This window comes from Pterocles gutturalis, unplaced genomic scaffold (genome assembly GCF_000699245.1).
Source record: "Pterocles gutturalis isolate BGI_N339 unplaced genomic scaffold, ASM69924v1 scaffold2658, whole genome shotgun sequence".
NCBI lineage: Eukaryota > Metazoa > Chordata > Aves > Pterocliformes > Pteroclidae > Pterocles > Pterocles gutturalis.
The window spans coordinates 26,726-51,737 of NW_010122702.1; the positions used below are offsets into that span (position 1 = coordinate 26,726).

Genomic DNA, 25,012 nt, shown 5'->3' on the forward strand with positions numbered 1-25,012 from the left:
CCGTGCATTACCTCGCACTGGTATCCACCCAGGTGATCCCGGCACGTAGCACCATTCTGGCAGGGGCTGGAGTCGCACTCGTCCAGCTGCACCTCGCAGTAACTGCCCGTGTAGCCCACCTGGCACTGACAGTGGTGCGTGTTTCCAACGTTGAGGCAATGACCAGAGTGCTGGCACAACTGGTCCACTGCGACGCCTGAAACGAAGTTAAATAAAGTGAGTAAACACATAACGCACACACACACTTGTTGCCAGTGTTGGTAGCTCAGCCAGGAATGAATATGGCTAGAGCCAACAAACCGAAAAGTTGAAACTCAAATTTGAAGTGGCTTCCTCAAATGAAGTCACTGCTCTGTCCCCTTTGGATCATCAGCATCGACACTGCCATCAAGTATTTGCCTTGCTGTATTATTTCACCACTGGCTGGTGAATACACATCTGCAGTACTACTGCTGCAATACAAAGGTTCAGTGTTTGTACCTAGAACGTCTGCAAAAGGTATGGGAGCTATTATGAAGAAAGTTAACTCTGTCTCGGTTTAACCCAGGACAACACCCTTCTCCTTTGACACTGAATCTGCTTGTCTGGATTGTCTGGACTGAAAATGGCATCATCCTGGGCTACAAGCCACCTTCCGGGAAGAAATTCACTTAACCATATCTTTGACATGTACATCACCGGAAGCAGGCAATTACTACTTTGGGGGGCCATGGTATTGCCTAGGGAGCTAAACGGTGCACTTAGGAGCCAGTATTCTCTGCAAAAACCCTTACAAAGATCACGAGTTACAAGATGCCTTTCTTGTACAAGGGCAACATGTCTTAAACCTGGCCTGCCTGCGACTTAGCAGAACGGCATAAATACTTGATGTATTTTCCAAAAAGGCAGTCCATATAAAACAGTGTTATTGAAACTCTGAAACTTCCTAAAATATTTTAATTCTTCTTTTCTAATATTTTTATGTTAGAAGCTATCTTCTTATGTCAGAGACAATCAAGAAAGCCTTGACTCCCAAACACAGTTTTGCAGAGAGTTTTTTAGCTTAGAAGTGATCATGATTGACCACCTAGAAGCAAAGCTCTACGGGATTTCCAGTGCATGCTGTGTTCACAGGTGCACGGGGAAAAGAGTCACAGATTAATGATGTATGGGGAAATGTTTTCAGTTAAAGCACAGAGGATGCTTACTTACCCCTCTGTGAAGCTGCCACTTGACACGAGACATTGGGCACATCGCAGTAAGCACCAGTCCAGCCAGACGGACAGACACATCGAGTCTGGACTCCACTCTGGACACACGTCCCTTTATTCTTACAGGGAGACTTGCTGCACAGATCCATAAGTTTCTGGAGAGAAAAACCCACAACATGATATATAGCAAGAGCAGTAGGAAACACTACTCAGAGTACCAGTTCAAGCAGCAAAGAAAGCAAGCCGAGCTCCACAAAACTGGTTCCATGTTGCACTGGAAAGAAAGGGACAGAACTTCCCAAGTCTAAGCCAGGTGCTTCACTGACAGTCTCAAGAGCTCGCATGCCTAGGAAAGAGCAAATGTACACAGAAATAAATCCCAGATGGCAGCAACATTTCAAGAGTAAGCTGATCATCACACCTTGCTGTGCAGAGGGATCCACGGGTCCTGAGGGAACTGGCGGATGAAGCTGCTAAGCCACTATCCATCATATTTGAGAAGTTGAGGCAGTCTGGTGAAGTTCCCACTGGCTGGAAAAGGGGAAATATAACCCCCATTTTTTAAAAAGGAAAAAAGGAAGACCTGGGGAACTACAGGCTGGCCAGTCTCACCTCTATGCTTGGCAAGATCACGGAGCAGATCCTCTGGGAACTATGCTAAGGCACATGGAAAATAAGGAGGTGATTGGTGACAGCCACCATGGCTTCACTAAGGGCAAATCATGCCTGACCAATTTGGTGGCCTTCTATGACGGGGTTACAGCATTGGCGGATAAGGGGAGAACAACCAACATCATCTACCTGGACTTGTGCAAAGCATTTGACGGTGTTCTGCATGACATCCTTGTCTCTAAATTGCAGAGACATGGATTTGACGGAAGGACCACTTGGCGGATAAGGAACTGGCTGGATGGCCGCATTCAAAGAGCTGTGGTGAATGGCTCAAGGTCCAAATGGAGACCAGTGACAAGTGACATTCCGTAGGGGCTGACAGGGTGACTGGTGCTGTTTAACACCTTTGTTAACAACATGGGCAGTGGGATTGAGTGTACCCTCAGCAAGTTTGCTGAAGACACCAAGCTGGGTGGGGTGTGGCTGGCATGCTGGAGGGAAGGGATGCCATCCAGAGGGACCTGGACAGGCTGGAGAGGTGGGCCTGTGCAAGCCTCGTGAGGTTCAACAAGGCCAAGTGCAAGGTCCTGCACGTGGGTCAAGGCAATCCCCTGTATCAATACCGGCTGGGGACAGGCTGGAGAGGGGGGCCTGTGCAAGCCTCGTGAGGTTCAACAAGGCCAAGTGCAAGGTCCTGCACGTGGGTCAAGGCAATCCCCTGTATCAATACCGGCTGGGGGATGCAGGGGTTGAGATCAGCCCTGAGGAGAAGGACTTGGGGGTGTTGGTTGTTGAGAAGCTGAACGCGAGCCAGCAGTGTGTGCCTGCAGCCCAGAAACCAACCGTGTCCTGGGCTGCATCAAAGAAGTGTGATCAGCAGGTCGAGGGAGGGGATTCTCCCCTTCTGCTCCACTCTCGTGAGACCACACCTGGAGTACTGCATCCAGCTCTGGGGCCCCCAACATAATGAGGACATGGACTGGTTGGAGCAGGTCCAGAGGAGAGCCATAAAGACACACAGAGCAACTGTTTTATGAACTGAAGATGGGCCAAAGTATACCGCTTTTCTTGATTCCTTACATAAAAAAAAACCCAATTTCCAAACAAAATACTAAAACTTGAAAAATCATCATATGAAAGTGGAGTGAGGACCCAAAATAACTCTGCCTGACCTAATATAAACCAGCCACTAACCATCATTTCCTTTTTGAGCACTTAAGTCTCCAAAGTAATACAGCTACTGGATTGATTTCAGATCGACTTGAGGGAAGGATGAGGTTTTTAAAGCGAGTAGTACTGAATTTTGGCTGTAAAATGCTATTGCTGAAAGTTCTGCTTTTCAGATGCAAACTTTCTCCTCACAAAGATTAAAACAGAAAAATCTGTGCCTGCCTTCACAGGCAACCAAAAAGGAACTTCGAATTAAGTTTTATCACATGTAGTTGAGCGTGAAGAAGAAAAACACCGAGCCTCTTGCTTCTGCATCTGTAATGAGTAGCTGACTGTTTTACATGCAAATTCTATAACTTATGAATCATTGTCTGATTTTGTGCTGCTTCCTTAGCTTTGCTAATTAGGTCAAGCCAGTTTACCACTAAGACAAGAACTACAGTGTAGCTGTAGTCTATAAATCTCTCCAACACAGCTCTGAATAGTACTTATGAATTTAGAAAGTTCTGATTCCTTGTGTAAAATGAGTAATGACATTATGACCAAGTTTCTCCCAATCTAAAGCAGACTTTCTGAGAATGCACCACATTTAATTTGGGGACAAGAACATTAAGCCTTTTCTCAAGTGAAAACAAAGCAAACATAACAGAAGAGGAACTACTGAACTTCACAGGACTTCACGATCACTCTCAATGCTAATTCTCCCAATGAGGTTTCAGTGGTGTGCCCAGAATGCATAATTAGGGTAGCAGAGGGGTTGCTTTTTTATGTCACTTCATTACTTTGCATTCACTTCCTCCATTAGCAATACCTAGAAGCAGACTTGACAATTTAATGTCTAGCAACACACTTCTGGAAAAGCACCTCCCCCACTGCTAACACCCACGGCTTTACACAGACACATTGGCACCGAAGACAGCTGCAAAATTCTTACAACATTATAGCGTTTTTCAGCAGTTTAAGAAATTCACTGATTGGCTTTTTTCTGTTAAATGGCAACATCCAGACTGCTTATGAAGGAAGCCAATACAGTGTTTACTGTTCCAAAACTAGAAGCAATCTCAAATCATTCTTACTTTTTTAATAAGCATAGAACAAAAAGAAATAAATGCTGATTGAAAAAATTGAATCGTCATTCTGTTTCCACGGTGATATGCCAAGTTTCAAGTTTTTAATAGGTACTAGTCAGTCATTTACAGTATGGGCTTGCAGCTCCTATGCTTAACTGTGGAAAACTGTAAATTGCCTGAACTTAAGTCTGCAAGGCTAGAGGTTTTTATACTGAGGTTGTGAACAGGACAATCACGTCAGTTACTGTCCCCAAACATTTTTGAGCTGCTGATGGAGAAAAAAATCTACCATCAACCTGGCATAACCACACCTCCTTGTATAAAAATAAATCAGTTTAAATCAAGGTCCTGCTAATCAGACTGATAATTCTGCTTTTTGTTTTGTGTTTGTTTGGTGCTTTTCTTAATACGGGGCTCTTCCTTCAATGAGGAAAATTTTATACTTCAAATGAAACGCAGCCATTCTCAAAGCTGACAGCTGTTTTCCATTTAAGAAGAAAACTATTCTAGAAAGTTCCTATGACACCTGTCCTCATAAGTAACCAAGCATTTTTCCCTCCTTGCAAACAGACACTTTCGATTTCCAGAGTTTTGAACGGGGGCATCTGCTCTGTTAGAGAGGTGCTGGACTTATTTTTCCCGGGTCTAAAGGGGCCAACCACCTCTTACCAGAACTGAAGGAAGAAGAGCTCTGCCATATCTGGGACCTCACGTCTAACCCAGTCACTTCTGCTGTTGGACAGTTCAAACAACAGCGCCCTGTGTAAAATGGGCGAGAAAACATCACCCACCTGACAGTTCTTCCCAGTATAGCCCAGAGGACATATACATCGGTATGTGCCTAGGCTGTCCACACAAGAGCCTTTCAAGCAAGGATGTGAGTTGCACTCGTTAATTTCTGTGAGGCAGAAGGGTCCTGTAAAGCCCACTGGACACTGGCAAGTGAAGGAATTGATCCCATCCATGCAAGTACCACCATTGAAACAGGAGCTGCAAGAGAGGGAGAAGAAAGGTAAGCTGAGACAAAATGCAATCAGCTCACAGCCAAAACAGCATCTAAACATTACTGAAATGAGAGAGAACACCAGATTACAGGATCTCCTGACCACTAAACTCCTGTTAAAATAGCATAAATGAGATAACAGCAATTCAAGAGGACGCCAGCTCACTCTCCCGCTCACTTTTACCTTGGAAGGAAAAGAAAGTAAAGCATGGTTTCAATGAGTCATTAGTGATCGAGGTAACCCATTTAATGAAATTTTCCCAGCTTCAATGTGACCACAGACAGTACTGTACCAGGTAGGCGTGTGGCTTTCTCAAACTGATAAATTTCATACAAATTTCATTACAAATTACAATTGTATTACAAATTATGAGAAACAAAACAACTGACTTTGTTTTTAAAGCTTCAAAGGAGTTCCAGCTATGTTTTCTCAAGGAAAAAGTTCATATAACATGCAAAACACAAGCATGTTCTTTACTGAAATTATGTGAAAGTATTGGTATTGCTAAATCCCATCCTCGTCTTCTCATGAGAACTTTAAGTCCTTGATTTGTAAAACTACTCACACATGCCCTAGCAGAATTCAGATCAAAGGAATTTCCCCCCCCCCCCAATCTTCTGTTCATAAGAAATTCTGCCAGATTAGGTGACTTAGGGAGAAGTGACTGGGAAAGTTAGGAGAAGTGATGCCTCATGCAAAATTGACTCCTTTTTCCTGCTAAAGAAACGCCTGCCAGGAAACTTCTGCTCCTCAGAAAATAACCCTAGATCAGACTCAAGATAATCAGTTGGATAAAGTACATGAAACAAACTTATCCTTGTTGTCTGTTTTGTGCACTGTCAAAGGGCTCTTCCATGAGAGAAGCCACTGACTCACCTCCTTGAACTTCCAGAGCAAATTTTAAGTATCTAAATTCTGACTGGGATTACCGTAGAGATGTCAACACTAACCTATCAACATTAACCTATTTATCAGAGATGTTCCTCTGCCTTGTGGGCTGAATTCTGTTTTACAGGGAGCAGATACTGCTGTTTACATTCACGGCAAAACAAGGAAGAGAAGACAGACGAACTGTCAATTATTCAGTGGGTTTCACTAAAATCAGGTACCCATCTCCAAAAGAAGATGGCACTCTCTCATAGGCAGCTTCTCACACAACACGCGGAAGAATTATTTGAATCAAATTCAAATTAGCCAACCATCACAGCACTCTTAAGTATAGCTCAGGAAATTTTGGTTGAGAAGGCGTGACTGGTTTAGCTTGGCAGAGCGTTGAAAATTGCTACATCCTTCATTCATACCTGCAAGACTGGTTTCTGTCCTGACTGATAACGAAAACAAAAACAGGATGAACCTCAAGGAAGAACCAGGCCTTCTGCTAAAACACCCAACATATTTCACTTGATTAAACAACTGTTGTGCAAATTAAACACACCCTCATCAGTGACACAATCCTGTTCTTAAGCAAAAGATGTTAAAATACCTCCTCCCCTACAAATGCAATTTTATAGAAGATAAGAAAGATCATTTCCTTGTGTGCAAAAAATGTATGAGAATACCAAGAGCTCTGCACCTTATTTCTTTCTGGTACCTAGAGCAGAACAGACTTTTTTTTTTTTCTTAAACCACTTCAAGTTTTGTTAGAAATTGTTTCCATTTGAGAATCTGAAGTTGCTTACAACCGTTTTAACAAAGCTTAAAATAAATATGCAGGCAGATGATGGAGACACAAGGTTAACTCCCAAAGAGCTTTTAAGACTACCAAGTGAACCATTCATATAAGGAACAGCTGTTGAGCATTTTAACTCAGTTCCACACCCTCCCCCATAGAACAACCTCAGGTCTTATCTTAACACTGCTAACCCGCATTCAATTTGTGAGCATTAAAAGATCTCTGATGATGAAACCTTTCCAGTAAGGAATTTGTGGATTTAGTGTTCCTCCTGGTTGCTTCTTCACATCACTTGCAGTCAATAACTCAACTCAGGGCTAATTTAATTTTCCTGCCTTCCTGAGAGTTGGCCATCACTTCCATTTTTGCAGCTTTTGTACTTCTCAGAGTAACTGCTCATAACCAAACAACTATTTCCCCTCCCCTATATGATAATGGTCTTATAAAAATGTAAATGATTTATGTTTTAATAAGCTAGCATCTGTTACTGTCTTAACAATTGCTAAACACTGTCATATTACTCCTATAATGGAACCAGACTTTTACCTAGCCATGCAAACTCAAGATCAACTTCGACAAGCAACTGCCTTTCAGCTGGTATCCTGCACACGGTAAGCAAGTTATCCTTGCATGAATCACAAACACGCCTCAGTGACAAAAGGCAGGCAAACAGATCCTCACTGTTAAAAACTGGTTCTGAGTAGGACTGACTTCAAGCCAGGAGCAGACACGGTGTGGCTCCCCAGTGCAGCAGCACAGCGAAGTTCTCTCACCTCTCAGTGCACTCATCGATGTTGTTCTCGCAGTTGGTTCCCTCAAACCCAGGCTGACACTTGCACGTGTAGCTGTTGACATAGTGGGTGCACGTGCCTCCATTCCTGCACGGTTCACTCAGACATTCATTGGTGTCTGTTTGACATTTATCTCCATGAAATCCAGGGAGGCAGATGCACGAGAAAGAGTTTATCCCATCCACACACGAAGCTCCATTTTGGCAGGGATCTAGGATAAAAGCATGACAGTAAGTGTTAAAATGGGCAACAGTCAAAGGCCAGGCCTAGAGCAGCAGCTTTTGGGAAAAAACTGTCACACAGCTCACACCATGACAGACTGCTGACAAGTTTTTCTGAGCCACTTTGTGGAAGAAATAATTGCAAAGCATTATCCACAACGAATTCACAAGAAGGTGTGGAACAAGACCAAGCTTCAGGGCCTAAAAGTGTCTCTGCTGGGATTTGTTCAGCCAAAACCAACAAAACCAGACCCAAAGTCTCCTGGTTTAAAATTCAAACTCTGCTTTTTCGATAAATGCCTACCAAGAAAGACAATACAAGCAGCACAGCAACTGTTTCCTCTTCCTTACCAAGTCTTACTCATCAGAGAATTCAGACCATTCTCTCTTTTCCAGACACTGCTCAATACACAAAAGAACTTGTGTGCTTCATTTCAAGCATGAAAGTAGTCCAACCAAATGAAATATGTATGTGTAAGTTAATGTGTGTATATATATATATATACACACACATACATACATATGAGTACTTACGGGTTACCCAGCACTTAGCATTTTTCCCAATATCCAAGGCTGAGTGGGGAAAGGCTGGCAGAAAAGTTCACAAATTCATACACAACCTTGGATTCTTCTCGCCTCTGCATTTCTTGACATTTTCTTTATCCCTACCATGATCTCGCTACTTGTGTATCACCATTTTTTGGTCTAAGCCACTGACTACCACTGTACTCCCTCTACTTCCACAATTCCCAGTCTGCCAGAAAGAGCTCCACCATTCAGCAGCTTCTTCCTGCCTTGCTCCTTCCACTTCTGGATTTAAGACCCACATTACTGTTGGATACTGCCTCTGAAACCAGTTTCCTTTTCTACTCTGCACTAGACCAAAAGCCTATCTATATGAAGGTGGGGGGGGAACTTAGAGGGGGGAGGAAAAGGGGAAGGAGGAGGGGGGATGAAAAAAAGGTTTTGGAGCATTTTTTTTTAGATCTATGATTATCTTTAAGTACTACTAAAATACAAACTTTAAAATGCAAAATAGAATCCACCAAAAATTTGTCATTCAACATAGGTACAAGATCATTCTATTCACTGACAAAGAAAACAGATGTGCAAGGTAATTAAAGCTCATTTATTGACTGAGAAGTATGCTCACATGTTAAAAAAAATTGTGTTGTAAGAGACACACCTGCATCCATTTAAAGGTCATCTGACTACTGCAGAGAAAAAGCACATTGGAAGTGAGACCCCTGGCAGCTATAAAATGTTTTGTCTATGGCAGCCAGCCATTTATGGCTGGAGGCAAAAGCGGCACCAGGGCAGCCAGCCATTTATGGCTGAAGCCAAAAGCTGCACATTCATTTTCTGTGCCGCACATTTAACGACAGAAAAAGGAGACTCGAGTATCAACTTTTCAATAAGTTCTTGTTGTTGGAGGGTCTGTTTGCTTCATAGATTAAAGACATTTGGCTCAAGCTATGGAAGGTTTTTGTTATGCTAAATGAAATCAGCTGTAGCAGTAATTTGAAATTCTTCTTCAACCTCATGGGTGTGCTGCCTAGCAGACACCACGGGATGAATCTCACAGCTCTCACCACACTCAGGAACAGACAGAGAGTTCCCAGCTGTTCAACAGCAAAAGATGAACACTTAAAGAAAAGTTTTTATTTTCAGACACCTACATAAAAACTAACAAGACAAACAATAATTTCGTTGGCTTCAGTAAGCAAAGCTTTGGGTCACTGCACCGTGACATTTTTTGTACTGTACCTGTTTGCTCAGAAAGAGGCAATCAAAAGCTCAGGCTGAGCCAGATCTCTTAGAAGTTCTTTCAGCAGCGCTGCTTTGGGGTCTCCCACGGTAACTTTTGCTAATAGACTTGTTTGGATCCTTCTCTATAGCAGTCACAAATTTAAATTTTTTTCAATGAGAAAAAAACTGCTCCCTAAATTCATAGCTAAAGTCTTTAAGACTTCAGGGTTTTTTTAAGCTACTCTAATAAAAAAGAGGGTTTTTGGTTTTGTTTTTGGTTTTGTTTTTTTTAAAGAGTGAGCTAATTAAAAAATTACAACATTGTGAACTCCTTCGAGGTTTGATAAAGCACTTTTCAAATAGTAACAGATGAACTTTTAAACACATGATACTTCTCAGGAGCCTCTGATCTTATCTGATGATGATACAGAATATGCCCAGCGAGAAAAAGAAGTTACTATGTATTTAGTTTAAAATTAACATTTGCTTTCTTGTAATTTAAACAATTCCTGTACTCACCAGTGTATGGGCTATCCTGCAACTGGTAGCTATTCCAGAACAGAGGGCCTTCCTGCTGCTTAATTTGCTTTCAAATACAGATTAACTGGAACAGCAACAGGACCCACTCGCTCATAACATTAATGTCAGACAGAGACACTTCAGGAAATACCCGATTCCCACCACACCTCAATCAAGTTTAACGTTGAAATACAGGTAAGCCCTGCAGTGTTACTTTAACTGGGTGTATTAAAATTTCAGGCAAATATAATTCTTCATTTAACAGCGCTCCTTATTAAAGCATGCAAACTCTAAGGACCTTTTCAAGTTAAGAATCTGGGGACAACTCCTGCCATCAGTTAGAACACCACAGTCCATTCCTAGCAGCTGAACGTGATGAGTTTTGAATGCCTCAAACATGCAAGTCTTACAAAGCTCAGGTTTAGAGGTTTTTTTTCTTTTTGGTAAAAGATTATAAGAGCTTTCTGTATCTGTCAAATAGCAGTCACCAACAGCACAGCAACATCATTTTTAGTAAAAACTGGAAAACACAGCACAACCTGCTGATACTCACTTGAAAGGCAGTCATCAATGTTACTGTCACAGTCTCCTCCAGTGAAGCCTGGCCGACATTCACACAGGTAACTGCCTTGAATATTATGGCATAGAGCATGATTCTTGCAGGGCTTTGAGAGGCATTCATCAATATCCACCGTGCATCTCTCCCCTGAAACATGGAGAGTCCAGGAGTAAGACCTCTCCCAAGGCAATGGCCAGAAGGCTCAATGCCAACCCTTCTCAGTGCTGCAGGTACAGCCTGTTCCCCATCCACATTACCTTCCCAGCCAGGGGCACACTGGCAGGTGTAGCCTTCGGAGTCAGGAGATTCCTGGCAAACTCCTGAGTTCTCACAAGGATCAGGGGAACAAGGAGCAACCACTACCTGGCAGTTCACACCTGGCGAGCAGAAGGGGAAAAACCAGGAGAGGATGCTGCTAAGAGCTTGGCACTTCTTGGAAGAATGAGCAAAGAGGTTGTAACTTGTATGATTATCCCACACAGCAGTGGACAGCATTTCCATATTTGAAAAATCTCAGCAGAAGAAGGAAATCAGAGCACTCCTCATGGGCAGAACGGGTACCAGCAGACAGCAGCCATGGTAATTCTGGGCATAATGCCCATTCAGTTCCCAGTGCATTTAGATTTCAGTCTAACCTTCCCACAAAGAAAATGAAGCTGAGCTGCCACCAGGACATTACTTAATGAGTCCAAAGAAGGCTCAGATATGGTCTAAGTATTCTACTACCGTATCGTGTCTACACAAACTGACTGTAATTTAACTTCATACAACCATGGCATTTCCCCTCTTGATTCTTATTTTCATGAAGTTTAATGAAAAGATGAACATGGCACTAAGGGTGCAATGAGGTGGAAAGGAAAAAAGGAACAGAAACTTCTCTCTGAATTTTCACCTTTGAATCCTTTCCTGCAGGTACATCTATATCCATTCAACAGATCCTCACAAGTTCCTCCATTCTGGCATGGGTTTGATTTACACTCGTTCCCTTCTGTTGAACAGTAATCTCCTATCCAGCCTGGGTCGCAGACACACTTGTACCTTTAAAGGCAAAAAAAGCAGTAATTTTAGAGAACTCTGAAATTAACTCTTCTACCAGTTTCTCCTGCAGATTAGTTTTGGAGACACAACCAGAAGACGTCGCTTTAAGAGAGTCCAAAGTTACATTTAGATTGCTTACCCCAGCTGTATGGTTTTGAAAACAAACCCTCCCTTAAAACCACACTCCCTCCCTTACAGTTTTCACAAAGTGCTCAGTCGACCAGCAATATATTTCTGCTTTGATAAGACCATCACAACACGTTCAAACAAAGACAGAAAAAAAAGATTAAAAAAGTGGAGAGGAACAATAGGTTCCAAAGATAACTAGACTCATTTAATACCAAGTAGTGGTTACAAATGAAAACAGCTGGCTGGGAGTAGGAGCAATCTTCTCCATCATGTTTCAAAACCTGATGTAGAGGAGTACTCCACTCGTATGACGTAGGACCAAGGACTTGGTGAATCGCCCTGGACTCAGGTCACACAATGCACACACTGGCCTCCCTCCCCATCATGCAAACAAGATTTATTTTATCTGGCACTGAGCGTAAGGGGTACACGGGCATAAATATGAATGCAGGTGACAAACAGACAAGATGAACCAAGACATTTGTTTCCCAAGCTTACATGGAGGCTGAGTTGGCAATAAAGGCAGCCTTCCTGCCAGCTCCAGGGAAAGTGCTGAATCTGGTCCTTCAGCGCTACACGCAGTGGTAAATCGCTTCCTTGCCCAAGTGCTGACAACACTCTCCAGGACGCAGCACGCATTGGGGAGGTACTGCTATTCCATGCACAGTTGGGAAGTTTCACAAACACAAGTCCCACCTCCCCAAACCTGTTGAGTCCACAGGCCCAGATTAATTTACCAAAAAGAGGTCTGATTCAGGGCTCCTGAAATCAGCATTTGGTCTCCCTGGATGGGAAGATTCAGAAGCAACTCCTGCCATCAAAATAGCCAGAAAAAGCCTTCCCTTTTTTCTCTTGGGTATGCAACAGTGCGACTACAGCTGATGAAATCTCAGCCTTGGGAAACTGTTCTAAGCCAAACACCGCTCTACCTCCTAGTGTCAAAAGCTGTCTATTCCTTAATACAGAGTATTTGGGTAGCAAGAACAGCACCAACTAGCAAATATAGTTTCCACGCTCAATGTTTTAGAGTTTGATGGAATACATAGCTACTGCTCTCCAAAGATTCAATTTGGAACCATTTCTTTATTTTAATTGCATTCATTCTACTCACTTGAATTGCCAAACCCTCCCTTTAGACAGCGGCAGTCCACTCTGTGCTACATGCCCATGCAAACACAGCAAATAATCCAATGCAGGACAGAAAAACCTATGTTGAAACAGCACAGACTGCAGCTGGTGACTACAGGACTACACCTCACTGCGATTATGCCATAGGCAACAGGTAACTCTGGACCCTAATCTGAAAAATTAGCAGAAAATGAGAAACCTCAAGTCAAGATGGAATTTTGGGCAAAGCAAAAAAAACCCAAAACACAGAAAGCAGCAGATAAGTTTAATGTGACAATAAGTACTTACCCGCTAGCAATGTGTGTGCAGTTGCCATGTACACAGGGATTACTGAGGCAGCCATCTGCCTGTGACTGACAGTGAGGATGATGGTAACCTTCAGGACATACACACTGAAAGCCATTGACTTCATTTATACATGTTCCACCATTGTGACAGGGGTTGGATGAGCATTCATCAATGTCCACATTACAACGCGGGCCTAGGAAAAAACCCAACACTTATGAAGTAGCATTTCTTATAGGAACACTTGCTTTGCATGTCTGTGAGAATATACATTGAGACACAACTCAGTAAAGGCAACGCAGCGGGACAGATCTTGCATGCCTCCGTGCTTTAACTGAAGTCAAGAGAAGCATTTTTGAAAGGCAATACTTTTCTGTGCCTGGAAAACAGCACTCACACTCCACAAGCGTTTACAAACCATTCAAGAATCTCAAAAGAATTCCACTAAAATTCACCAGTTAACATTCATTAGGAAGACAAAGATCACTCAACTGTATCATGCTTGGAACAAACCTCTTGAGCTCCACTTGTCGTAGCCCTGCTCTTCTGCTTTGAAAGTACCTCCCCTTTGAACAACCAATACAGCATACTGTCTGCAGTAAATATAGTTCTTGTGGTTTATTGCGCAAAAGGGACTTTAAAAAACACCGTTTCCTGTTTTGCCTGCCTCTGATTACGAATGCAAGATCCTTTAAGTAGTGACCATAAGACTTTTTGAGGCTGGAAAGCTAAACAAAGTGAACGTTGCAGTAAGTTGGAAGCATTTTTAACATAAGGAAAGGACAAAGTAATGAGACCCCATGCAAGTCAGCTCTTTAAATACCAGAATATGCCAATTCACCATATTACTGAGTGATTTTAACAGCAGAACAGTAAGAAGTCCAGTAGGATAACAAACATGGTATGCCAGTAAAAAAAGACTGAAAGGCAAGAGTGATCAGGATCATGCCTCTTCCTGCTCTGGGCACTAAAGAATACCACCACGCCAGAGCCAAAGGAAGGAAGGAGTGTCAGAAGTTTAGAAAGATGCCAAGAGAAAAGCACAAGACACATGAAACCTCTTAGTGCTATTTCTAATGCATTTCAGATCAATTCTAATTAGAATCATCCAGTAATAAACAGTAACAAACGTGATGAGAAAACAGTTATAAACAGTGCCAACTGCCTTACAACAATTTTATTTTATGAGCATATTGCCCTACATGGCTCAAAACATGTTAAGTCCATTATAAACAGTGTTGAGATGTGCTTTCGCCATCTAAAATAGTCCTGACGTAGATCTACAGTTCTAAGCATTGACCCAGAAGTGCCTAAAAGCTTATTTTTTCAGCACTACATTTATTATATTAGATAAGTCTTTATAATTTAAAAAGGAAACAGGACAGACCACACAATGTAACAGAAAGAGCAGGTTATCGAGTTGGAGATTTCAGAGTGGAGAGCAGTTCATTAGAACACTGAGTAAATGCTTTTCACAGAAATACCGTTCATGGTCAAAGCCCAAGGTACTGCCTAATCAAACACCCCTCTATATTGTCCACAATCTCTCTGTCCCTGGAAAGAAGCTGTAAATAATAAACCGAAGTCACATGGGTTTATTTGTTATAAAACCAAGAACCATGAATTGGACGTAATTACCTAACAAGAATGGCATTTCACAGCACAGATTAGGCCATTTTTCTGCTTGGTAGAACTTGCTGTAATGTAAGACGCTGAGATTCAAAGATTAGAAGGATTTACCGAGATACCAGCCGAAACCCTTGCAGTCAGTATGCAAAGAACAGTTTTCTTAGTTACCCAGATAACCATCTTCAAAGCAACTCAAAGCTATCAGGTAGCTGACTTTACCTGTAAATCCAGGTTTGCAAGCACAATTGTAGCGATTAATGCCATCAATACAGTCCCCGTGAATGCATGGGTTACTTGCACAGTCATCAAAGTTATTTTCACAGTTCACCCCTGGAAAAAAAGTCAGAGGAATAAGGAGGCCAAATCTTACAAGGAAGACAACGAAACTATTTCCCAGAAATAGCCACATGAAGAATCCTACATGCATCAAAGTTACATATGCATTGGTGCAACTTAAACAGGTCATGATGCAGAAGCACTGTGACACCAAGAAATGTCACCTGGGTGCTGACTGCATAGGACTCTGAACTTGTGCTAAATGTTTAAACAAAAGAATAAACTATTTTGAACATCGTGCCTATTTTTTTTCTGTATGCTTAAATTTTGGGAGTAAAGAGAAGGTAAATTCTTCCAAGACCAGTGGCAGTACCAGTGAGGGTTGGGCAATCCACACAAACACAGCAAAAGGCAGCAAGGAAAGGTAATGTGAAAATGATACTCTCAGACCACAAGCTTATCTCTATATGCAAGTTTAGCACATACAAGGAATAATTAAATGCCTGAATTCTGTTAGAATCCATCCCTTCCGCTTGTGCTTGATGTACCTGACGTGCCCAGCAAACAGTTGCACTGGTAGCCATTCACCAAATCAATGCAGCGCCCTTGATGGAGGCAGGGATTGCTGTGGCATTCATCGATCTGCTCACTGCATATGGCACCCATGTAGCCAGGGTTGCATATACACGTGTACGAATCAATCCCATCTTGACATTCCCCATGGTGGCAAGGATCAGGATCACAGTTGTTGATATTCTCCTCACACAGAAGGCCAGTAAAACCTAAGGAAAAATCATGAACGGGAGTAATTAAGAAGGTAACTGCTATGAGGAGTATAATGCAAATACAGAAAGAATCGTATTAAGAATCTGCAAAGCGTCAGACAGCACAAAGGGTAACTGGGCATCTCAACTGCTGCCCATTTTCCAGCCCTGGAAAACAACACTCTTCCACTGCTCACAGCATTCCAGAACATCATCTTGCATGGACAATCCTGCCATTGGAAGCGGTTATCTTCAGTTTATTCAGAACAGTAGCAATGAGAGGAAACTTGTAGACCTCCATGAGAAATATTTACTCTCATCAGTATAAACTGTTTGAAGGCACTCTCCTGTCATTATTTCCTCCACACAATACCAGTGGGGCTGACTTTTTGGTAGAAGAAATTACTGCAAAGACGCGGCAGAAACCTTCCCCAGGGAACTACCCCGGCTCGCGTCAAAGCTTCTGCAGCTCTGCTTATTAAAAATTTTCCTGTCCCTCTCATTGGGAAACCTTTTAGTAACTCCAACCAAGCATCAACTGCAAAGTTACGAAAGACTGCATGCAACCTCTTCAGTGAGGAGCAATGAAACAGGCGGCAATTTGGCCTGTTTCATTATGCTTCAGCTGGGAAACATCCTGAGCAACAGAGAAGGACAGAATCTATTCACCAGAAGGGTTAAAGCAATGATTCAGGAAGCCAAAAGCAGCAAACAACTCCCTCAGGAACCCTGCTTTCCGTGATGGAGCAGAGCTAGATGAAACAGGGACAATTTAAAATAAATGGTTTTCAGAGACGAGGTTTTGGAGCAACAGCTCACGCTGCTCTCCAGCAGCTGAAGATTAGGAAGGTAGACTTCAAATTTCAGACACCAACTGGAGACTGATACAAACCAAGCTGCAGGGAATTTCAACAGCTGAAGAGTGATTCTCACCTGAGTATTATAAGTGGATAACAGGCTCCCCATTTTTCATACAGGTTTGTGGTTATTTCTCTGGTCAAACATACCAGGTGACGGTTAACATTTCCAAGTTCTGCGAACGTATGCATGGATGAATGGGAGTGGAAGTAGGTGGGGAGAGGGAAGGGAAGCTAGTTAGAGAGATGGATATAAAAAGATGTTAGGGAAGGAAGAAAAACAAACCGAAGACAAACAGTGGAAGGAAAAAAAAAAAGAGGGAAAGAAAAGAGGAAAGACCTAAGACAACTCAAGAAAAGAAAAGCCATGATCTACCACTGGGAAGGAGAAGTGGAATAATGCCATAAGGGAAAGAAAAGACAAAAAGCAAGCAGTAAATAGAGCTATCTGTACAGCATTTGGCCAAACATTTTGCAGTTTTCAATCACTTTGGCAGCTGGCGATTACCATTCAGAGAACACGTATCACTCATAATACGAGATTAATGGAGCAAGAACATACTCAAACATTGCTTTCCAGTAACTGACCTGCCTCAATGATGAATTCCACATTTCAGTCTTAGAGAGGCTGTTAATATTAAATATAATACTTAGCATACATTCATTCAAAAATTATCACCTTGCCTCCTACTGCAGCTCAACTGAACCACTTAAAGATCAGATACATTTCTTGATCTCTTAACTGAACATACCTTACTGAAATCCGATTTCCCTCTGTGCAGACAAGAGTTAGACTGGAAAAAAAAACACTTGAATACAGAATGTACAGAACCTGTCAGACAGGATGGAACAAAGCCGTAGTAGAGAGCCCCTCTTCCATTTGCAGCCAAAGCACTAATCAAGGATTTTACTAAGAGCTGCTGCTTCAGTAACAGACATTTGGTTGCTTTCAGCCTGTTCCTTGAAAATGCTCCATACATCGCGTGCCTCCATGGAGGCAGAAGTCTTCCCTCTTCATCACGGACACCTAGGATTTCTGTACTGAGGTGGTTCCAGCAGTTTAGTGCCCAAATCCAGATCATGCTTCTCAAGGCACAGCTCTTCTCCATGTTGCCCTCCACCACACGACCCAAATCCCTCCCAAGGCTGATAAGCTCTGCACTCTCAGCGAACAAAAGCAACCAGACCACACACCAGACTGAGAAAAACTTTCTAAGATAGTCTCCAAGTGTGGAGAAGATTTGGGCTTTTTCTTCTTTTTGCAAGCATCAGCTTATTCTGTCACATGTGGCAATCAAAAGGAGAATTCTAACAAGAATAGTTACTCCTCTCTATTAGAACTACTGCATTCCCCTGCGTCCAACAAATTCATTGTTTCTTCAGACACTTTGGGGAAGGGGGAGACTGTGTGTGTGGAAAGACTGGGGAGGAACTTTTAGGCTAATCTCTGCTATGTTCTGTACAGTGCAGAATAAATTAGTGATGTCAAATCTGCCTTAGCAATCTGATTACTGGAATGATTCAAAATGAGAAAAAAAATGCACATTAAGTCTAGCCAACCTCACAGCACATTCTGGGACTAAGGTAGCTGCAGGAATTGTTCAGTCTCTTCCCTAAGCTAAAGCTAATGCATTCCACACCTGGTCAGTCTGGATCGGCATCAAGAGCAATGCATCAGGCACCATTAGCTGAAAGCAACCAAAATTCGTTCCTTGTCAAGAGTTAGTGTTAACACTAACTGCCCATACTCTCTTATTTGATCAGATGTAAAAATTAAGATAAAAGATATCTCCATCACTCCTAGAGGTCTGAAGATAAGAAAATCCTATAATAAAACCTGACACTACTAAACATGCAATTAATCGTGCAGTAAAGGAATTCGGTGCATTCAAAAAAACCACCCCTGTTCCATCCACAGCTCTGTCGAAATTTTCGTATGACATTTGACAAATGATTTTCACTACATTCTAGCACGCAGCTACCGCGTAGTATTTCTTCCAGTGGACACAATTTTTACTGCATTTAAATCTTCCACTTTTGACACAAAATAGCCTGATGCAACAGAAATCAGAATACACAGTAGTACTGCTCTGTCCATCTCTTGTTCTTCAACTGTATACTATACAATCCGACTTGGAAGAAAGAAAGGTAAGCCAAGGATAAAAGGCTTCACACTGCTGTTTTTCCACTCGTGGATTCCATAGTCAATACAGAAGAAGCTGTTACCTTGTGGGAGGCAAGAGATGGGGCTGCAGGAGGGAGGCCAGAACTCCCATCAATTGTGAACTTACTGCTGTCACAAGTGAAAGTCTTTCTGTACTTCAATACTAGGCTGCAAAGGAGTAATCAAAGTTTTGCAACAAGCAAGCAGTATTTCAGGGAAAGAAAGAAAAGAACGATGACAGTCCTCTGACCACCCCTTTGTGTATTTAGGTTACACGCCATCTCCAATCCAGGGGATCTGAACACAAGACTAACCTGTGGCGCACTGGCACTCATAGCCATTGGGATGGTCGATACATTTGGCTCCATTGAGACATGGTGTGCTGGAGCAGTCATCTATATCAATCTGACACACGGCACCACTGAATCCTGGAAGGCAGAAAAAAAATGAAAATCAATAAGTAATTTGAGGTAGTTCAATTAAACAGAGCACCACTGAATCCTGAAAGGCAGAAAAAAAATGAAAATCAGTAAGTAATTTGAGGTAGTTCAATTAAACAGGAATTATTTATTAGCAAACCTGAAAACTACCCAAATATAAGCTCAGTAGATCTAAACTCCATTGCCATCATTAAGCACACACATCACACCCTGGCTAGATTGGTTCCTTGCCCAAACCACCAGCCTGAACAGTTCCTCTATCCTCCAGGTCAAAGGAACATCAGCTTGAAAATGGAGATGGCCAAGTCAAATAGAAATAAAGCAGATGGAGCACAAGTGATGTCCACCACTGGACAGTACACCTGGCTATAAAACGGAGAGGCCACCAATAAAAACTTTCAAGCAATCAAAGCAAGTACCTTCAAATGAAACAATAATGCCTACATCACTAGAGCCTTCAGACTAGAATTACTCTAGTACTATGGAATGCAGTACAAGATACAGCATTGTATCTTTCAATACACTTCCTGAAATAGTTAATGAACTACCAACAGTTTATATCAGATGATACAGATTCTTAGGCACTTCAAGAAAAAAACAAAAAACTCCAGGAACGTTTCCTGGAAGCAGGAACCCAAGAAGGAGCCAGAACATCATTAGTCAATAAGGAGGGATGCAGAGCAGACTTTTGTCCTGAACTTAAAACTTTTGGTAAGCCATCAAGAAAACAAGTGACGTTTACCCTATAACATTGATTCCTCAGCTCAGCATCTATCCTTTTCTGAAGGGGAGACCCAATTCACCTCCCTCCTCACGCAAACAACACAAACTGTACTGATGCAAAAATGGCTTCTGCCTAAAAACCTCAGGAAAAGACAAAAAGCATGCAGAGTCTCTGATTTTTAAAATGTATTTAGAATTACTCATCTAGATCTCACTATGATATACACAATAGCAAAAGTTCATGCTGCCAGCTGCCCTTTAAAATGAGATGTCCAACCGTAATGCTTCTCAACACTTACTCTGCTACAGGCACAATACTACTGCAACCATTACATGTCTAGTCTTATTTACCAGTGATTGCAACTCACTCATCCTAACAGATGTTACACTAGGACAACAGAAAAATCACAAGAAACATACCACCTGCAATCTCTCACTGATTATCTGTGCAGTTCTTGGTAAGGTGAAGCAGGAAAAGCTTCCAGAAATAAGTGCTTACCAGGAGGACAGACACAGAGGAAGCGGTTGACTTTATCGAGACACTCTCCATTGTTCACACAGGGATTACTTAGACACTCATCAATATCTTCTTCACAGTGAACACCTTTAAAACCTGTTTAAAAAAAAAATAAAAAAGAAGAGGTGACTGAAGGCCTTACAAAGTGTCCTTGAAAGTGTAACTGCCTCTTATACCACCACTGAAAGTCTAAGCCTAGTTTCATTGCAAGTCTGCAGCTTGGACACAACTTACAAGGTAAGAATATCCACTAAACGTTGAGAAGGGATGTTGAAAGTGTATTTTTCACCATTGCTGAACATGCTCACTTAATCAGCATAACAGGAGAAGTTTGTGCTGAATTCACAGCTAATGTCTTCTTCCACTTGATGAGAAGGGTTTATGTTTTAACACTTTGGAAGGTATCAACATACTTGGGTATGCACCAATATAAGGTAAGAGGTAAAGAAACAAACACAGCAGATAATTTTAGGTCAAGGCTTTTTTAAGCTAATGACAGAGTAGAAGAAAAACATTAAGAAAGGTGAAATACTTGGGACTTGAGTTCCACCTTTCAAGACAGACTAGATAATAATAAAAAATTCATTCTAGTTTTCATGGTATCAGCTGATCACCTGCAGGGGTCACAATTCTGTCATTATAATTTATGAGACTGGGCAACTGGCAACTTGCACCCTCTTCTTTTTTAACCACTTTCTATCAGAAAGCAAAATAGCAGACTATATAGGTCACTGGTATGCTGGACATGTAAATTTTGCAAGCACTATTTCAATCAAGTAACTTCTTTTACAGATATTTCTTCAGGTCAATGGGAGCTTGCATCATTTGGGGTATTTTAAGCAGAGAAAAAACCCAAACACTGTTATCCAGAATCATCATATACTTATGTCAAAACACAGTCACTCTCTTAAAGTTTGCACCTGCCTTGCTTTCACAGATGTCAGCTTCTGCACAAGAACTTTACAAGGTATAGTAACAAATATGTTCACGTATATGCCAGCTCACAATGCCAACTCCCTTTGCTGATGTAGAGACTAGTTTCCTTCTCAGTCCTCTAATTGCTTTCTCCCTCCCTGATACAAATGCCAAGTCCTCCTGGCTGGTGCTGCCACAGCAAGCTCTCTCACCGTTTCATTTAGCCTCACCCCTTCGCAATTCTGTGTTCCACCTCAGCAGAGCTGGCAACCCTCCCTGTGCTCTGCCTTCTGAATTTTCCCTTTGCTGAAAGTCCCGACTTTGTCAGAAACTCCCCTCACCTGGCATACAGAGACACGTGAACCCTCCGATTTTGTCCAGGCAGGTGGCATCGTTTTGGCATGGATTTGAATGGCATTCATTGATGTCCATTTCACAGCGAGGTCCTGTGTAGCCTTTCAAACACTCGCAGTGGAAAGAGCCTTCTGTGTTTACGCATTTCCCAGCATGTTCACATGGATTGCTGTTTGCTGCAAGAAAAATACATAAATGTGTGTGTCAAAACCTCTCCTCAGAGCAGGAAAGCCACAGCATTCTTTACTAGTCACGGTCTTTTCCAGTGGTCATTCCTTTCTGGCAAGTAATACTGGGGAAAGGCTGTTCATCCTTCTGGGGAAAGGCTACTGTGATTGAAGAAATCATATGGCACTACTTGCCTTTCAGAGGCAAAAATAAATACTGCAGTCATTACCCATGGACTAAAGGAGTAACTCGTGTCCGTTCTTAAGAGAAGAGTATCTAGTAGCAGTGATTAAACAATTACAGATGCTTTCAAGGTCTTATCTCCAGATCATCTTTTCAATTTACTTCACTCCTGAGGCTGACAAGATGCTGCCACAACCCCAAAACAACCAAACTAGCCCTTTGTGTGTTTTCAAAAAGGAACGGCACTCTTGTCCAAGGCAGACTGAGGAACAAAATTCAAAGAAGTGCTTCATTCTCATACTTCCATGAGCACTGGTTAGGTATTACCTTCATGCATCACACTTTAAAAGCATGAACTAGCATTCACAAACCTACAAGCAAGTCTGTGAGAGTCCAGCTAATCCCTAAAACAACACAACAGCACGATATCAGAGAACTACAGCTGTAAAAGCCCACGTGGTCATCTGTGTCAGAAGGCACTCAAAAGATCCAACCATATTCTGACTGTTAAAGAGCCCTGATGTATCTCTCCCAAGGCAGGAGATGCAACAACGCCCACACGAAATGCAGGACGTTCATTGTACGCCACAGTTCTAGGGGTCAGCTCAACTATCCCATCTGTTTGCATGCCCTGCTCGCACAATGCTGAAGCCCTCCTGGCACAACCAAGGATGGTGAAGCATTTCACTGCTTTTCATATTCCAGAGGCCAACAGTTCAAACGTGGACCGGTATTCTGACTCAGCCCTTTAGCCCAAGTCTCACACAAGATTTAAAACCCATCTAAAGACACTGAAATGCAAGGGGGAGAACAGGAAAGGAGCCGCATTTAGGTTGAGAAGCTGTGACAAAATGTGTATTCTTGCCCCTCTGTTAGTTCATGAAGCAAATGACCCAACTCCCCGGTCATGTACTGACAAACAGCAAGCAGAAACTCACCCATGGCACATTCGTCCACATCCTCAGTGCAGTCTGCTCCCTTATGGCCTTGAGGACAGGTACAGATGTAGTGACCATTCACAGGATTGGTATCACACAGAGCACCCTTCTGGCATGGATTGCTAACGCATGCATCATCCAAGTGGCACAGAAGACCTAGAGAAGCATCCAAGAGTTTATTCAAAAAAGTGAGATATAGCTGTCAGACTGTATGTTACACAATCATATCCTCTTATCCTGATATTGCACCGGAGATTCCTACAGCCAGACACTTGAGCAGTAGCTTATAGGCTTCATTCTATAGACTACCACAGGGATTTCACCACATACATATAAAACATTATATTTAAATATAGTTTTTGTGACCTCAGAGGTGTCTCCCGCACTTCTGGAGCAGTACAATGGCTTATCATTACCAAAATCTCCTCCTTGGAACAGTTAACTAACTGTTCTCTCTAACCAGCACAATGATTTTCTGACAGCTGAAAAGGTACACATGAAGCTCACTTTCTTAATCCAGATATGCTGATCACTCATATTTCCAGGAAGAAGTTAGGAGACCTCCATATTTTTACCTACTGTACAGTAGCAAGTTTTGCACTATACTAGTAAGGGCATGCTCACTCACGCAAAAATATCTAAATTTGCCTTCTAGACTTTTAAGTACAATTATCATAAGTGGCATAGAGCAAGTCACCCTCATGCACAACTTCTGAGGCAAACACAGGTCCTTCTAAGTGCTAGAAAAAGATCTGTTTTCCTTGTAATCTAAACTGTAATGAGTTTGTCTTCCAGTCTAATACAAATACTTCTTTGTCCTAAGTTACAGAGGTTTAAAAGTTCTTTGCTTGTGGACAGCACACATTTCCTTTTGTTCCTCCTGGTTTGGTCACAAAGTGTGTGAAATAAACACACCACTTTAAACAAACGCATAAACTCCAGGAAGTCTCTTCCATTAAGCGCCAGATCTACGCAAGCTTTCTGTCCTTACCTGCCTTTCCTTCTGGACATATGCATGAAAAAGAAGCCACTCGATCAATGCAAGTAGATCCGTTAGCACAGGAGGCAGTGAAGCAATCATCGATGTTCTTACTGCAGTCGTCCCCACTCCAACCATTGACGCAGACGCAGGCGTAGCCTCCGTTGTGGTTGGTGCAGGTACCTCCGTTCTGACAAGCATTGGGCTGGAGCTGACATTCATCAACGTCTTCAGTGCAGAACTGGCCTGATGCACAGAAAGAAACCAGTTAAACAGAAGTTCAGACACTCAGCCACAAGAAGATTCTTGCACAGACAACATAACCAAGGGAACCGCTGCAGTCCAACTTGATTGCCCCTTCTTATTTCGAGGACATTCAAGGCTGAGAACTTCCAGCAACACTGTTGTCAAAGTAGGTAAAGACAACTAGCATGTCTTACTGACCCCAAAGTAGGAGCAGAACTGCAAGTAACTTTAAAAGGCAGAGTGTGAGGGTCAGCAGGCAGCCTGCGATATACGAAGACACATCTGCAAGGATGCGAGAAGCAGAAAGAAGGAAAGGCTGCCTGCAGAGCAGCCAGAGGGACTCAGGAGAGAGAAGATGGCCCCACAAGAAAATATCAGTCAAAGCAGTGTCAAAAGGCCAGCAGCAAAGTAACTCTCGTCAGTAGAGCTTAACTCTTTCCTACGTAATTATTGAATATTACTTGATGAGGAAGAACAGAGTTCTTAAAACTCCTCTACCTAAAATACTAACTTTCCTACCCCCAGGTATTTCTACGGACAACCATAAATAGTATTTTTTTGGTTGTTGGTTGTCATTTTTTTTAGAGACAAAACAAATACTCAAATAAAATGTTTTAATGACGGGAGATATTGGAGGGAAGAAAACAAATGTACACTGTTTCAGGGAGTTTTAAGGAAAAGGACCACTGGACCAGCAAGTATTAAATCAGTTTCACGGCACC

At 42.2% G+C, this 25,012-nt stretch overlaps 1 protein-coding gene across 1 annotated transcript in view; it reads right to left on the bottom strand.

Moving 5' to 3' along the window:
- NOTCH2 (notch 2) overlaps positions 1–25,012 on the bottom strand; it is a gene marked incomplete at its 5' end in the record, with an annotated part of 80,136 nt that overhangs the window by 18,751 nt on the left and 36,373 nt on the right. Inside the window, 15 exon segments of the mRNA XM_010077586.1 lie at positions 12–196; positions 1,192–1,345; positions 4,834–5,032; positions 7,492–7,720; positions 10,552–10,704; positions 10,815–10,934; positions 11,450–11,595; positions 13,141–13,333; positions 14,986–15,096; positions 15,591–15,824; positions 19,142–19,255; positions 20,490–20,603; positions 21,764–21,952; positions 23,066–23,221; positions 24,057–24,290. Of these exon segments, the coding sequence (XP_010075888.1) occupies positions 12–196; positions 1,192–1,345; positions 4,834–5,032; positions 7,492–7,720; positions 10,552–10,704; positions 10,815–10,934; positions 11,450–11,595; positions 13,141–13,333; positions 14,986–15,096; positions 15,591–15,824; positions 19,142–19,255; positions 20,490–20,603; positions 21,764–21,952; positions 23,066–23,221; positions 24,057–24,290 (2,531 nt within the window).